Here is a 2,358-nt window from a genome sequence, read left to right on the forward strand (position 1 = left end):
ATGTTTGGTAGCGGCACCACCGGCAACAGCTCGCCCGGGTCCAAAGCAGCAGCAGCCGAGACGACGGACGACGCTGCCGCCGCCAAGATTCCGCTCTCCTCCCCCACCACCGGTAGCGACGGCGTCGACGAGGGCGCATCCACGACCCCCGCCTCGGCCGCTGCCGCTACCCCCTCCAAGACGACGGATCAGGCTGCCAGCGGCGAGAAGCGCAGCGGCAACGGCAGCCCCACCGGCCGCAACAGCAACAACGGCAGCGACAACGGAGGTGGCGGCGGCGCAGGGGTGTCCTCGGATAAGAAGAGACGCAGCAGCAGCAGCGTAGGCGGCAAGGCAAGCAGCCTCATCGCCTCGGCCAAGAACTCTCTCAACTTTGCCCACGTCGGCCGCGCCTCGGCCGCGGCCGCGGCCGCCAACGCCAACAGCTCGGACAGCCAGTCACCCATCCAGAAGCTCGGCCGCCACGACCCGGCCCTTGCTGTGCCCCAGGGCCAGTACAACAACTCGGCCGGGGAGTCGCTGCCCGGCCCGAAATCCACTTTTCGCGTGGGCGTCTGGGAGGACAGGAACAAGAAGTGCCGCCGCACAATGGAGGACACGCACGCCTTCCTCTACAACTTCCTGTCCACCACCCCGCCTCCCAGGCCCGCCACCACTGCGGCGGCGGTCTCGGCGAGCGACCCGGACGACACCGTCGGCTCGCAGAAGCAGGACGTGGTGGAGTCGGACAATGGGTACTTTGCCATCTTTGACGGCCACGCCGGCACCTTTGCGGCCGACTGGTGCGGCAAGAAGCTCCACGTCCTCCTGGAGGATACGGTGCGCAGGAATCCCACCGCCCCCATGCCGGAGCTCCTCGACCAGACCTTCACCGCCGTGGACAGCCAGCTCGAGAAGCTGCCGGTGAAGAACAGCGGGTGCACGGCCGCCATCGCCGTCTTGAGATGGGAGGACCGCGTGCCCAGCGACCGATCCGTCACGGGATCCCAGCCTCTCTCGGCGGCAGCCGCAGCCGCAGCCGCGGCCAAGTCTAAGGCGGACGAGGGTGATGGCAGCAAGCCGCAGAAGACCGACAGCGGCGGCAGCAAGGGCAGCAGCAGCAGCAACAATAGCAAGGGCAGCGGCAGCAAGTCAGAAGATGCCAGCGCCTCGGCGGCTGCCACCGCCAGGCTAAAACGCGAAGCGTCCCGCCAGAGGGTCCTGTACACGGCCAACGTCGGCGACGCGCGCATCGTCCTGTGCCGCTCCGGCAAGGCTCTCCGCCTGTCGTACGACCACAAGGGCAGCGACGAGAATGAGGGAAGGCGCATCGCCAACGCCGGTGGGCTGATACTCAATAACCGCGTCAATGGCGTGCTGGCCGTCACGAGGGCGCTGGGCGACACGTACATGAAGGATCTGGTGACCGGGCACCCATACACGACGGAGACGGTCATTCAGCCTGGAAGCGACGAGTTTGTCATTATTGCCTGTGACGGTGTAAGTTTCTCTCTTCCCCCCCCCCCCTTTCTTGTCGACCTTGACTATGCGTCTCACGTTAGAAAGAAGAGGAATCGACTACATCTACACACTCACACCTACACACTCACACACATACACACACACACACACACACAGATATAGAGCTGTGGAGAGAAAAACTAACAAATTGACAGATCTGGGACGTCTGCAGCGACCAGGAAGCCGTAGACCTGGTACGCGACATGCATGACCCCGTGGCGGCATCCAAACTTCTCGTGGACCACGCCCTCAGCCGGTTCAGCACGGACAACCTGTCGTGCATGGTTGTCAGGATGGACAGGGAGGCAGGAAGTCAGGGCAGCAAGAGCGTCAAGGAGGCCGGAGCGGAGAAGGAGGATGAAGGGGAGGAGGAGGAGGGGGAGGAGGAGGAGGAGGAGGAGGGCACAGAAGCAGCGGCAGCAGCAGCAACGGCAGCCAAGGTCAGCGAGGTGGACAAGATCGTGGGGGACGTGAAGCGCAAGATTGCCGAGGACGCGACGGCAGCAGTGGGCGTGTCACCCAGCAACAGCGGACGCGGTCACGATCCTATAGCGCGGGGCAGGGGCAGGGATGACGCCGACGCGGCGGCATCTGCCACGACGCAGTCGCAGTCAAACCCACCTGTCGCTTCGTCGATCGAGGGAGCGGTCCTCGAAGAGGAGCCCAGCGCGATCTCGGAGGAAGACGAGGAGGGACAGGCCAGCCCGTCGGATGACAAGGCCAAGATTGACGACGTCAAGGTTGAAGGAGGTGAGGAAGAGAAGAGGAAGAAGATGATGAAGTGAAGCTAGCGCTCTCTCGCTCTCTCTCGCTCTCTCTCTTGCCGCTGGTGGATGATCCGGGAGAGAGAGAGAGAGA

General features: G+C 64.2%; 1 protein-coding gene across 1 annotated transcript; it reads left to right on the plus strand.

Moving 5' to 3' along the window:
- Positions 1 to 2,074, plus strand: GMORB2_4425 (uncharacterized protein; the record flags this gene model as incomplete). Its single annotated transcript, XM_035466400.1, has 4 exons — positions 1 to 936; positions 1,255 to 1,479; positions 1,656 to 1,787; positions 2,030 to 2,074. The coding sequence occupies 4 exons, from the start codon at positions 1 to 3 to the stop codon at positions 2,072 to 2,074; spliced, it is 1,338 nt and encodes a 445-aa protein (XP_035318411.1).
- Between the last annotated feature and the right edge of the window lie 284 nt (positions 2,075 to 2,358).

The sequence above is a fragment of the Geosmithia morbida genome (genome assembly GCF_012550715.1).
Source record: "Geosmithia morbida isolate 1262 chromosome Unknown scaffold_20, whole genome shotgun sequence".
Lineage (NCBI taxonomy): Eukaryota > Fungi > Ascomycota > Sordariomycetes > Hypocreales > Bionectriaceae > Geosmithia > Geosmithia morbida.